The sequence below is a fragment of the Ascaphus truei genome, chromosome 19 (assembly GCF_040206685.1).
Source record: "Ascaphus truei isolate aAscTru1 chromosome 19, aAscTru1.hap1, whole genome shotgun sequence".
NCBI lineage: Eukaryota > Metazoa > Chordata > Amphibia > Anura > Ascaphidae > Ascaphus > Ascaphus truei.
In genome coordinates, this window is record NC_134501.1 from 2,611,021 (window position 1) to 2,623,304 (window position 12,284).

The following is a 12,284-nucleotide window of genomic DNA, read 5'->3' on the forward strand; positions in this document are numbered from 1 at the left end:
GAGAAAGTGGAATTGTTTGTTAATGAGAAAGGTTGTGATACACGAAGGGCCACTCATTGTCGGCTTCTCTCTACCCCAATCTGCACTGAAAACATGATATATTCACAGGTCCCAACTGGTTTTAATACATTTTGCCATTAATATACCAGATATTGTTGTTATTAAACAACTTTTTATTTAAGATGTTAACATATTCTGTAGAGCAGCAAAAAGGGGATAAAATGGTTTAAAACAATATTATATATTGATTAAAAATAATAAAAGTATGCACAGTTATTAATGCAATTCGTTTAGAAGGACAAACGTATAGGTGTATATGTATATATATATATATATATATATATATATGTATATATATATATATATATATATGTATGCATGTATGTATGTATGTATGTATGTATGTATGTATATAGTATAAGACTAGACACTGAAGTGTTGTTACAGTTTTTAATGTCCGCTCTGCGCAGGGTATAATGGTTGAATGATGATCAGGTACTTTACTTGTACAGCATGAGCTGGAATTGTAGGTACAATGAATTCACTGCGGCAATCGTGAACATCTGCTTTCAAAAGGGCAGCAAAATTAGAATAGTGCCAATGAAAACATTTTTAAAAAATCCATTTGGTTTTCCCGCTAAAGAGGTTCTGACGGATCTGCCCTGACAATTTCTTAGTAATTGTTTATTTATTCATTAACTTATGCTGTGGTATTTTGGCAAAGTATAGATGAGCAGAAAAGCCATCATGCCATCAAAAAGATAGCATTAGGACAGATGGCATCTAGATCTGCAAAGAACTTTGGATAATTAAACGAAGATTCATCGTATAAGCATATTCACTTATGCTGTGCCATGAGCGCCTATATATTCTGCAAGTCGTTATGTTAAGTATACGGTATGCACTGCATTGTCCTCATTTGCAGAACATATGCTCTGTAGAAAATATTGTTAAAATATACATACGACAGCTAACACTAAACAAAATGAGATCCCATTAATATTGCGAGAGTGCGGTTCTCTGCCATGATTTTAATTTAATTACGCTATAATCTGGTTAAAGGAAGCTTACAGGCTCAACACGGTTTAGGAATGCCCAAAATAGTAATGGCTGTAGGACTACTTAAGCTCTATTAAAATAGCCCCTGTCTTCTATTTCCGGTTCCAGGATGTACTGTACACTGGAAGCCATATTATTCTATCCCAATTAAATGACTTGTTTGAGGCTTGGTAGTCCCAAAAGCTTTGTGTTTGATAAAGAAGATCAATTTTGGACCCTATTTTTTTTTTTACCAATGTCATAAAATCCCAAGTACTTTTAAGCAGTATCACCAGCTTTAAACATCCCCACTGCACAGCACATCAGTATATAACTATTACTTACATGTATTGGCTAATTCTGTCTACAGCAATATTTGTGTTCTGTGTGTTTCTGTGTGTTTCTGTGTGTACCTTGTGCTTCTCCCCCTAATTCTTGGGATTCCCCAGCCAGGGGGGCACCGTGGAAGGCTCCCTTGAAATATTGTCTTGTTTCTTCCAAATGCTTCCATTCCATCTTCATTCTCCTATTGATTTCAGTCAAAAGGCTCCCATCCATTGTTGTTAGCCGGCCAATCTAGACATAGTGGCCTATGCAGAGAGCAGCGAATTTTAAAATTGGCGAGTTTAATAAAAAGTAGCTTTTTTGGAGAGTTTTATTCTCCATATGCAGAAATGTGCGAATTCTGCTATGTTTAACATGAATGCGTGTGGAGAGTTTAAATTGGCGAGATGCGCGCTGCAGAAATGTGTTAAAAAAAATTCGCGCCTTTTTTTTTTTTTTGCTATGGCCGCGAGCGGCAGCTTCTTGCCAACTTTTCCTGGCAAGGCAAAAAGGAGACAATCGCGCCATTTTATTGGCGCGAACAGCCGCTAGATGCCGTTCGCGCCTCTCTGCATTAGGATATTTTTAAAACTGGCGAGATGGAGGTTCTCGCCAGCTGCGAGGCGAGTTTTAGAAATAGAAAAAAAAAATTGGCGCGTTTTTCGTAACTCGACGTTTTCTGCTGTTTTCTGCGCGATTTTCTCCAAAAAATGGCGAGTTTTGAAATAGCGCTGCTCTCTGCATAGGCCCCATAGTCTTTGACTTCTTCTAGTTGTATTCCATTTATTTAAATATTTGCAGACTTGATACATTTGTTGAACATCACTTTGGTCTTCATATGGAAGCCCACATTCTTACTTGCTTTGGCAAGTTCTGCAATTTTTTGCAGGAGCTCTTCTGGACTTCGTAGGTGACTCAATTATTCAATGTTGATTTTGATTCCTTTTTCTTTCCAAGGTAATGTCTTGAACAATTCTTCAAGTGTTGCAGTGAAAAGATTTGGTGACATAGTGTGTCTCTGTCGCATTCCCTTGCTGATCCTTATCTTGCTTGGATCTTCATGTAATCTAATGGTTGAAGTGGCAATCTCGTAAATGTCTTATATAATATCGGTGTACGTTTCTTCAACATTTTGTTTTCTTAATTCATCTAGGACCGCTGAGGTGTAGACAGAATCAAATGTTTTTTGGTAATCTACGAATCTTAAGCATAGTGGTAGATCGTATTCATAAAATTTGAGAAATCATTTATTGTACAACTTGGATGTGGTCCATTGTGTTGTATCCATTGCGCAATCCCGCTTGCTCTCTAGGCTCGGCCGAGTCCAGGATCTGTTGTAGCAAATTAGTGAGTATCTTCATTAAAGTCTTGTAAGTGATTGGAAGTTGACTAATTGATCTGTAGTTCTTGAGGTCTTCGTTATCCTGTTTCTTGTGGATGAGGATAACTATGGCATTACTCCATTGCTCTGGAATTTTCTTGCTCTTTAAGCAGCATGTACATAGTTTTGCCAGGATTTTTTTCCGCTTCCTCCCCAGCTTCTTTCAAGATTTCGATTGTAATTCCATCCAGGAGCATTCCCATTCTTCATGGATTTTATTGCTTTTGCCACTTTTTACACTTCTTCTGGAAGGACACATAATTTTATATATTTATTATATATATTTATTTATATATATAATATATTTATTAAGATATTGTAACTTCGGGGGTGATCACGTGGGGTGGGGGACGTCTGCTAGAGCAGCTTGTGATCCTTTACATATGAATATATATATGTATATAATCCGCCCAAACAGTGCTAAATCTTAAAAAGTTACATACTGTACACCCTAAAGGCAGAAAAACATCCCATGAATGTCGACTAAAAGCACCAAAAAAAGCTGCCCTGCAAGAGGTTTCCATTTTTTTAGCTGAGGGATGCTGCTCACTGGAGATCATGAAGCAGAAGATGGTGGCTCTTCCTCTCAAAAGTATAGTTAGAAAAATCCCCGGGCACTATCTCTATCCGTGGTAAACAGTATGTCTATAAATGACTATAAAGAAGTAAAAAGGGTGTGATACAGCCTTTCAGTAATTTGTAACTTTCTTGTGTTGTCCTCGTATGACTCGAAACCCCAACAGGATCTATCCAGGACCCTTAACAGTTATAGAACACAGGGAGAGATGGGGGAGCACAGTGTGAGGGATGGTAAATAAAACTTGTATTTCCTTCCGCTGAAAATCAAATGTGGTGTAAAACACCTCTATTGAATCCTCAGTTTATGAAGAGAACTTCTGGGGTGGTAAGCATACGTGGAATAAAGTGTATACGTAAATAAAGCAATGACTCACACGGCCTCATGTGAGTTCTATCACATCAAGGTTTCTTTGACTTCCTTTGGAATGCAGATCCTTCTTCTTGTCTTCGTTCCTCGATGTCTCTTAGGCATTCTTCATTGGAAACGTGGCTCCTTCACGATAATTTTTCTCTCATGGAAATGAAAAGGCAGTTAGGTATGCATATGTAAATCCTAATTGTGACACAGGGGGAGACTGTGGGATGATATGTTATCATAAGTAAATATTATTGATAATAATAATAATATTATCTCACTCACACGGCCCAGCGTGAGTGTTCTCCTATAGCAATGTCTTTTTAACCCTCTGGTCAGGGATAACAGCTGAATGCAAGAAGTATATTTAGAGGTCACCTGGGACCAGACCGGAATTATATCTTGAATCCAGCAAATAATCCCATTTGCAGTGAGTGTGTGTGGGTTACCTATTCCCCATTCACTGAGACCCCCTTCCCTTTCTTTCCCTCTCTCCCCCCACTCCCCATCTCCTTTATCTGATGTTTATAAATTCCTCCTATCTGTAATGTTGTATCATATTTCTGAAAACTCAAACTTTAAGTAAAAAAAAGATATTGTAAATCAGTATAAACTTTTCTAGCCTTCTGTTGCTTTGTCAAATCATTCTATTCAAGAGAAAAAATACTGAAAACTAGAGCTAATACCCACTATAATAAATTCTCCATGATTCCAGATACTCTATTTATTTTAATGAATAACATAAATGCCACAACATAATTTGTTTTTACAAATTTGATGTAATGAATAATCATGTAGTTGATTTCTTCATGCACAGAGATTACTTTAAAGAACGACCTAAATTACAAGAAACAAAAATGAAAAGCTTTCATCATTTCAATCACGATACGAATGACTTTGTATAAAATAAGTGGATATGGTCACTTTGTTAACACAGAATTAAACTAAAATCTCAAAGCAAATCAGCATCCCCATGATCCCAGCAGGATGCTGGGTGCTGCCAGGCATTAGCAGCCACCAGATTTAGAGATACTTAGAAATATTTAGTATACTCCTCTTACAGTAAATGTAAAGCTTGCCAAAGAAAAGATTAGTCTGGCAGATGATTTGCTGCATGAGAGCAAGGCTATTTCACTATTATTTGTAGTCAAACTAGAAAAAGATATACTGTAACACAAGCTGATAAAACATTTGTGTATCACTGTATTAATGTAAAGAACAGTTATATCTTAAATAAAATATCAGGGTGAGAATCTTTGTAAGTGTTTAAGATAGTGTATTGTTCCCAGGCTAACGTCTTTCTCAGAGGAGGGCAATCCATTGTTTCCCATTCTGGAAATGTTAATGTTTTGTTCATACATTAATATAATGGCCATACTTATTGACCCATGTAGGCTGGTTTGTAGAGTGAATAAGAACAGCTGGTAGCTTAGCGTCAGTAAATGAAATGGTTCAGAAAAATAGAGCAAGACTAGAAGAGGATGAACGTAGGGAGCGAAGTAAATCTCATAGGAAGTGCAGGTAGGTGTGTATTATAATTTATTTCTTGTTCATGGTAATACTTTGAGGTTTGATTCATCGCAAATTGGGCGGGAAACTTTTGCCAAAAGTACAAGACAAAAAGTGAGGGATTCGTGATCATAAAGCTCTGATAACGTATATTGCAGCTTGATCATCATTAACTGGTATTCAAGTCAATGGCAGTTAATGTCAATCTTACTCCAATTACCCTTAACAATGCTTTGTGTATGATACATACTATGATTATGTGTGCTGTGTAACTCTATCCTAACTCCTCTGATTGGTCTCTGTAAACCCTCCCCATGTTGCAAACAGACGGAGGGAGAATAAATATATTTAAAAATGACCTTGAGAGGAGAATGGCTCAAATGCCACATCACCTCTGTCCTGTGTCTATATGTCTGTTGGGGATCGGATATGTGTGTACGAGACCAGGTGTGGTCAACTCCAGTCCTCAAGACCACCCAACAGGTCTTTGACTGAGCCACTGCTTAAGCCACCTGTGCTGAAGCTGGGATATCCTTAAAACTTGACCAGTTGGGGGTCTTGAGGACTGGAGTTGAGCCCCATGTACTAGACTACAGGTGAGTGGTGACATGGAGCTATCTCCCAGTCTCCCATATACCCTTCTATTTGATTCGACAGCCTTGGACTCTTACAATGTGCTATATAGTCACACTCTCTAAGTTTCAGAAGAGATCAGCTCCATTTATTCTATGGAGAAGACATTTTCACAACCAATAAGCCCTTAATCTTAATGTTCATTTCCGTTTTCTCTCTACTGTTAATGGAAACCCCTTTCAGTAGCTCCATCTCTTTGTCAGATCATTAGTTACTTCTTGGTGTCATCTTATCCCTATACTCTCCTTATAACCTTCTCCGTCACCCTGCTTTTTAATTGTTCCCCACCCCTCTATTTACACCGCATTTGTGGGCTTATTCTTTGGATCTTTTTTCTACCATATGAACGTTTACTTAGACACATTTTGCATATTATGTAACATGTTATCTAAAAATGTGAGAAATACCATCTGACTGGGATTTTACAGCTACAATTAGAGAAAATACTGAGGCTCTGTACGATTCCTTTGATCATTGATCTGCCTTCATCTCTTCTCGTAGAGTGCACCTGCTGAATAACATTGTGACCGGGTTAATCCTACTTATCACAGCTGTCAATGTCTTCATCACTGCGTTCTGGTTCTCTCCTCTTCACTTGACCCCCGGGGACCAAAACTTTCTTGCAGCTGAAACTACTGCTAAGTGTTAACCGGATCCACGCTCTGTGCAATATTCTCTGAAGGCAGAGAATACAATTATAGGGCTAAAGCTGATGAGAGTGCAAGTCACTTTTGAAAAAGATAATGCACGTTTTTCTGTAGGTGTCAAGAGAACAAGCTATCTACAATGAAACAAGACATGACATTTATTGAACTTATTGTTTTTCATGTTTTTGCTACAATATAGTGGGATGAAAACAGTCTTTGAAAGTCTCTATTTTATTCAGATTATACATAGTATTTTGTATTGACTCTAAATGATTATGTTGCTTATGTTTACATTGAGTGCCTCCATCAAACAAGCCTCAGACAAATTTGATGTCCCAATATTTAGGTAGCAAAAATACACTATGCGAAAATACAATAACTGGTCTGCAGCTGCTGATATCTTCAGGGACCTGAACACTTTATTTGTAAAACAGCAAAGAAGGGCAGGTAGCCATGATGGTCCTTTCTTCCATGATCTAACCAAGGAGGGAGTAGATGGTATGATACCTCTTATTGGACGACCAACAGGTAGTTGAAAGATTACCAGCTTTTGAAGCTCTCAGGGTCTTTAATCGGGTTGACCCGTTATAGGACATTGAGAGGTTCTAAATCTTGTAACATTTCAACTACTTGTTGGTCCAATAAAAGGTATCATACCAGCTATTCCGTCTCCCTTCATTGTTACTACTTTGTAATACAGGTATTATTTTTTTAAAGATGAAATACAGTAACAATTTACTTGTTCTGGGTAGCCAGTACCATGAAGTACCAGGGTCACATCATTAGAGGGCACTAGACACACCAAGGGTTCACATTGTTGCAGGAACAGTGATTTGTCTCTGGTAGATCCCACCCAGGTAAGAAAGAAGTCTAGCATTTTAGTAGGAAACTCATCCTTCCACCACCACTTGGGCAAATCTTGCCTTCATGTGTAGCTGGTATGTCCAGGAGCAGGGATGTGTCACGCCCCTCAGCTACAGTAGCCCTAATAGCATCAACTGAAAACTGGAACTGCAACAACTACATCTAAGGCTGGGGCCATAGAGGGGTGAGGAGTTCCGAGCCGCGCTGACGCTGAGGCTCGCCTGCTGAAATCTGCGTGATTCCATGGACTTGCAGGCGAGCCAGCGTGCGCGAAAGGAGCCGGGGGGGAGGCGGTTGGAGGCGGGGCAGTGACGTCGCTGGGCCAATGTCACGGCGCCGACGTTGACGCTGCTTCAGGCTGATTGGATGTTTTCAGCCGACAGCGCGCTGAAAAACAGCTTGGCTGTCGGCTAAAAATTCCAAAGCCTCAGCACGCCTGCGGACGCTTGCGTGAGCCCCCTCTCAAGGCATCCTCATTGAGGATGCAGGGGCTCAGCGCTGAGCGTCCGCAAGGCTCAGCGCGGCCTGTCCTTCTATGGACTCGGCCTAAGAGCTCAGAACTGATAACTCAAGCTTAGCACATTTATTTATAACCCCTCCTGGGGGCCCCCAGGGTTAGCAAAACATAACATAACTGTTACAATGTTGCCAAAGTCCTTCATTCTTACAGATCTTATTAGCAACTACCCAAGAAAAAGATGTAAGCCCATAAATCTCAAAAGATACCAAGATGTAACAATCTACTACTCTGAACATCAATAATGGACCTTTAGGTTCATTACAGTATTTAGTAGTTTCTTTCCTTGCATTAACCAATATCTTTGTGCACACAAATGATGCTTAATAGAGTGGCACATTAGTCAACATTTCAGCAGCTCCAAAGTTCTTCAAAGAGCTCCTGGATCAGCGAATAACTGGTCCACAAATTGCACAAGCATTGTGTTAGCCCTACTTGTGCCAAGCTCGTTTTCTCAAAATGATTGTTTCAGGTCCGGCCAAATACCACTTTAATGAGTAAAAATCTAAACTAAATACAGTATTGGCCATCTGTTTCACAGGTTTATATATTGTTTTCCTAAGATCTTATAATTTGTCTGCCAAGACAGTACATACTACTTTATCAATGGGAACACTCTCTTCTATGGTAAAATCTGTATGGCATAGGCATAAAGGTAGTAATATATATATATATATATATATATATATATACACAATGTGTGTATGGATTTTTAGATGTTACATTTTTTAAAGATGTTTTTATATGTTTACAGGGTATAATATACATCATGGGTGCCGAGTATGATATTCATAGCAGATATACAGCCCTAATGAACTACGGGAGAATTAATTGAACAGTTTAAAGAGGCCGTCAATTAAATCTCCAATGGATTGAAATAACTGGAATTCAGCATCATTTGCAATCCCAGCTCTGCTACAATGTCCATACAGATAGCTATGTTACATATGTATCACAAGACAAGGGAGAACATCCATGCACATTCTCAAAGCTGGAAAATGGTGGGCTTCTGCACCAATAGCAAACCACTGCACCCCCCATCCCCCCAAAAAGGAATCACCACATTGTAAGATTCAAATTTGCTTTTTTTTGGTTTGTTTTTGACAATTATGAAGACAGTTTGAAATTGCTACAAGAGTTTGTTACAAATTTCTTTTGAAAATCATCTCATAATATCTTGGCCACCAAGCGAGTTGTTCGAACGTTCGGGAAGATTAATGGGACATTTTCGTACATCGCTACTCATCATCCAAAACGCATAGTGGTTTCCAAAGTGACTCCATATCTCGCCCCACAGAGAAAAGTAGCAGTTCCACAATTACAAAAGTATTTTACATCCATATATCTCAAATGTTCTAGGGTGAAGTATATGATTATGGTAAACTATGGAAAGTAAAGCCAATCTGTAAAATTAAAATATAAACCATCTTAGTGGGAACCAACCTGTTACTTCTTCACTGCCACAGTAATTAAATGCCCATTAAAACTTTTGCTGCAAGTGGGTCTGCAACTCATTACTTTGCAATTTACATACTCATGCAATTGTGGTTAATTTAAATAAGTCCCTCAGTATGCTGGTCTTGAGTGAGTAATATGTTCAAAATGTGTTTATCACCAAAAGGAACCGTTTTGTGTATTGGGGTGTACTTATAAAACTCAGGTAGGATAGTCTTACTCCTATACGTGTTTGTTAATATATTGCAGATCTGCCGATCTGTTAGGTATATGCTTCCAAATTTGAAGAAGCTTCTCTCTCTCCTCCGTCCTGAGCTGAGAAATCAGAGGCGGATCACAAGCTCTACGTCTCCAGGCACCGCGGGAAGTGCCCGCTGAGTTTTTCCCCTATAGCTGCGGCCCTCTTGGGACATAGCCCCCCAGGTTTCCCTAGAACCCTAGTTGAGAAACACTGAGAAATCATAATATTGTCAAGATTCACATGAATGAATGTCGGTTTAATGCCAGTGATGCACATTTAAAGCTTTGCAACCCATCGCTCCAACGTATAGGGAACTAGAGGAATCTATGGGCCTGAAACCGTTGGGTTTTCCATTAATGCAAATCATTGCTATGCATTGCACCCCCACCATCTTTGACATAACATGGTGATAACATTTCTATTATTTCTGAAGAATAAAATACGACAGATTAAAATAATAATTTACAAGGTCTACGTGTATGGTGTGGGGCAAAATCCTCCGTTTACCTATGCCTAGACCTACCACTGACTAAGTGATTAATACAAGTCGAAGAATATCAGTTATACAAAAGCTTAGAGCCCCATGTGGTGTGGTTACCAGCCAAGCATAAGCAGGTAAAGTGTACATGCAGTCTAAGGTATGCCGTTATTCATTATGTGGTCTTATTAAAGAGACTTATGGTGAGGCTAGAACCCCTGCTAAAGCAATTAGCAGGAAAATACATCTTTGGAGATAATTCATAGCAGGCACTAATACTTAAACAATTGTGTGAAAGAGCTTATTGCCTTGATAATGTCTCTGTGCTAGGATTATATGTGTCACCAAAGATCCTGAACTCTAGCTAAGCAAAATCAGATCACAATGTGTGCACCAGCACTGATATAAAAAACAAAAAGAAATAAGAATCAGCGCTCACACCAGGTAGGTAGTTATGTGGTACTAATGTGCTGATATAAAATATAATACTGTGTATAAATATAATGTGATGAAAGTTGATTGAAAAAGAAAAATACAGGAATTATTTAAAACATATAATATCAATATATATATATGTAACGGTTTTTCCAGCCCCACCCAATCTCACATTGGCCCCTGTGGTCTACTGGCCCCATTACATGTATGTATAGTGTGTGGTGCACCTGCTGGCTTACAGGACTCCTGAGTCTCCCGCTGGGTGTTAGTGGGGATATCAGCATGACAGGCATCTGAGGTAGTGGGGATTGAGTCCTACTCACATCTGATGCAGCGCCTCCACCTCATCAAGATCTCTGCGGCCGCAGGGGGATGTGTCTGATGAGGACCTCCTCTGTGGTGCCTCCTTCTGTGTAATGACTCCACACATACACAGCAAGGGTTTGGTGAAACAGGGCATCTTTATTGACATCATCACGCAGACTGCCCCTCACAGCGGTCGTCCTAGCCGCTCATCTCCATTGATTTCCCTTCTCTCAGAAGTTCCTTCTGCCTCATAAAAGTGAGATCACCTGGCCCTTTAAAGGAGATCACCCCCTGTGTCAGATCCCTGAACACAATGTAGGGTATGCTATCAGTTGAATCTGACAGCCTAACTGCTGCAGACACTCCTTTAACCTTGCATTCTGTAGAACCACTGATTAACCATCTTTGAACTTGAACTCTTGAATTCAACTACTAACTTTAGGCAGTGCTGTGTCTTATATAGACTCAGAAAACAGCCACACCTCTTGTGTCACTAATAGTGGACACAGAGCATGTTACCACTCCCCTTGTGTACATATGACACCTTACCAGGGTGTGAGGGCAAACCTCCATGATTGATGCTGGCAATCCTGCATACTTACCAGGTTTTACTGCCAGCATAAGAGAGAACTGTACACCATTTTTATACATGGCTATATATATATATATATATATATATATATATATATATATATATATATATACTTTCCACAAAGTTGGTGAACAATTGTGTCACAAAATGTTGAAGAACTAAAATCTAAGGGTTACATCAAAGTCCAGGGTTAGATTGTAAATACCAGGTTGATCCACGAAGAGATCGAAGGTAGCTGATATGAGCACAGACAGCTTCACAAGATCAACCACATCCAAGGAGAAGAAACCTTAAAAAGAAGAGATGCGCTCGCTCCCTAATGTAATTCTATTTAATAAAAAGAGGTAAAAGAAAAAAAAATCATTGAACTCACAAGTAAAAGGATATAAAGCGCTCATACAAAAATCGAAATTGCCAGGATTGTTAGCGCTGGAGTGGCCTTCTCCGCTTGGACTATCACTCCGAGGACTCCACAGTGTCCTCGTAAGGAATCCCAACAGCTCTGACTATGGCATCTGTGTTCCACTGGCAGGAATGCCACCGGTACCTTTTTACGGAAGGTGTTTGAGCTGCAAGGGTATGAAAGGACTCTGTGTGTTTCGTCACCGATGGGACTTCATTAGTGGATAATCTAAGCAAATTCTCTGTGCCTCTAAATAGTCTGTGGTTGGTATTGTGACAGACAAAGGTGATTTGACCACTCCTCCCCCCCCCTGAGAATTGACCAAATTGCCATTTTCGAATGTCCACAAGGAAATTAATAACAGCTTATTATATATAGAAGGCAGAGAGCACAAGTGCAGCTCTCATGGGATATGTGAAGAAAACATTAACACAATATAGTGCTTGAGAGTGGTGGCGTGACCAACTCTCCAAGCATGAGCGTTCGGCTGTCCGGCAACTTTTTTGGTAAGCGTGAGTGGGGGGCGT

At 39.5% G+C, this 12,284-nt stretch overlaps 1 protein-coding gene across 2 annotated transcripts in view; it reads left to right on the forward strand.

Moving 5' to 3' along the window:
• Positions 1–6,689, forward strand: part of LOC142469720 (ninjurin-1-like) — a 54,258-nt gene extending 47,569 nt beyond the window's left edge. Inside the window, exon 5 of one of the 2 annotated variants that reach the window (XM_075576292.1) lies at positions 6,321–6,688. In XM_075576292.1, coding sequence (XP_075432407.1) covers positions 6,321–6,468 — 148 coding nt within the window. In that variant the 3' untranslated portion in view covers positions 6,469–6,688. Of the gene's footprint in view, positions 1–6,320 lie in introns of both variants that reach the window. The other variant, XM_075576293.1, reaches the window with a different exon arrangement.
• Positions 6,690–12,284: the final 5,595 nt, after the last annotated feature.